General features: G+C 57.7%; 1 protein-coding gene across 1 annotated transcript in view; it reads left to right on the forward strand.

The window, feature by feature from the left end:
- Positions 1-364: 364 nt before the first annotated feature.
- RBM25 (RNA binding motif protein 25) overlaps positions 365-1,457 on the forward strand; it is a 26,962-nt gene continuing 25,869 nt past the window's right edge. The window contains exon 1 of the mRNA XM_026651247.1: positions 365-442. Within this exon, the coding sequence (XP_026507032.1) occupies positions 365-442 (78 nt within the window). The remainder of the gene's footprint in view (positions 443-1,457) is intronic.

The raw sequence follows: 1,457 nt of genomic DNA on the forward strand, positions 1-1,457 counted from the left end.
TAGTGACAGTCCCGATATTTGAGGCTTTGTCTTCTATGGGTGCCTATTACTCTCCACCCCGGTCACGATTTTTCACACTTGCTCTCTGGTCACCCTATCCCCACCCCATTGAGCCCCAACCAGCTGCACCTGGATCCCCCCTGTAGAGTCCCATTCTCGCTGCACTCAGCACCCCCCAACAAATCCCGTGCATTGAGATCCCCCAGACACCCAACCAAGCTGCTGGCATCCAGATTGCCACACACAGAAGCCTCTTACCCCACAGCTGGATCGGGCTGAGCCTGCTTGCCCCACACCTGGATTAGGTGGCAGGGCTGGGCGTGTGCGCAAGACTGTCTTCCTCTCACTCGCTATTGCAGAGTGCATGGAGCTGGGGAGAGACAACAGAGATAACACCAGAGATAACAGCCTTTTACTCCTTACAGTTACTCTTTTAGGTCAGGTAATAGTGGAGCATGCTGTGGGTTTAAAGTTCCCAGTGACCCATTTTGGGGTAGGGGGAGAGACGCAGTCAATATAGTTTCATCTGATGAAATGTTTTGTGTGTTCAATTTTTGTTTTAAAAAAACCCGAAGGTTTGTTACAGGGGTCGGCAACCTTTCAGAAGTGTGTGCCGGGTCTTCATTTATTCACTTTAATTTAAGGTTTTGCGTGCCGGTAATACATGTTAATGTTTTTTAGAAGGTGTCTCTCTCTGTCTATATTATATAACTAAACAAGGTTTTCAAAATATTTAAGAAGCTTCATTTAAAATTAAATTAAAATGCTGATCTTATGCCGCCAGCCTGCTCAGCCCGCTTCCAGCCTGGGGTTCTGTTCACCTAGGCCTGCAGCGGGCTGAGCGGGGCCTGTGGCCGGGACGCTGGCTGGCAAGGGGCCGGCAGCTGGGACTCCAGACCTGGAGGGGGTTCAGGGGTCAGGGCAGAAGGCTGGCGGGTGTGGGGGTGCAGGGCAGAAGGGTGGGGGGGTTCAGGGGTCCGGGGGGGGGGGCTGGGTGTGTGTGGAGGTGCAGGGCAGAAGGCTGGGTGTTGGGGGCGACTCGAGGTCAGGGCAGAGGGCTGGGGTGTGTATGGAGGGTGCAGGGCAGAAGGCTGGGTGTTGGGGGCGACTTGAGGTCAGGGCAGAGGGCTGGGGTGTGTGTGGAGGTGCAGGGCAGAGGGCTGGGGTGCTCAGCTCGTGGGGGGTGCTCCCAGCCCCCTGCCCTGAGCCGGCCCCCTGCCCTGAGCGGCTCACGGCAGGGGGCTGGGAGGGATATGTCCTGTTCCACCCTCTCCCCCAAGGCCCGTCCCTACCTCTCTCTGCCCACTCTACGGAGCAGCCGCTCGGCTCGGCTCTGCTCCACCTCCCCCTCTCAAGGGCCATCGCTGGCAGGGAGAGGGAGGAGGCGGAGGAGGGGCCGGAATGCACCAAGCTGGGGGAAGAAGCGGGGGAGGAGGGAAGCTTGGCTGCCACAGGAC

The sequence above is a fragment of the Terrapene carolina genome, unplaced genomic scaffold (assembly GCF_002925995.2).
Source record: "Terrapene carolina triunguis isolate 2854851 unplaced genomic scaffold, T_m_triunguis-2.0 Scaffold96, whole genome shotgun sequence".
Classification (NCBI taxonomy): domain Eukaryota; kingdom Metazoa; phylum Chordata; order Testudines; family Emydidae; genus Terrapene; species Terrapene triunguis.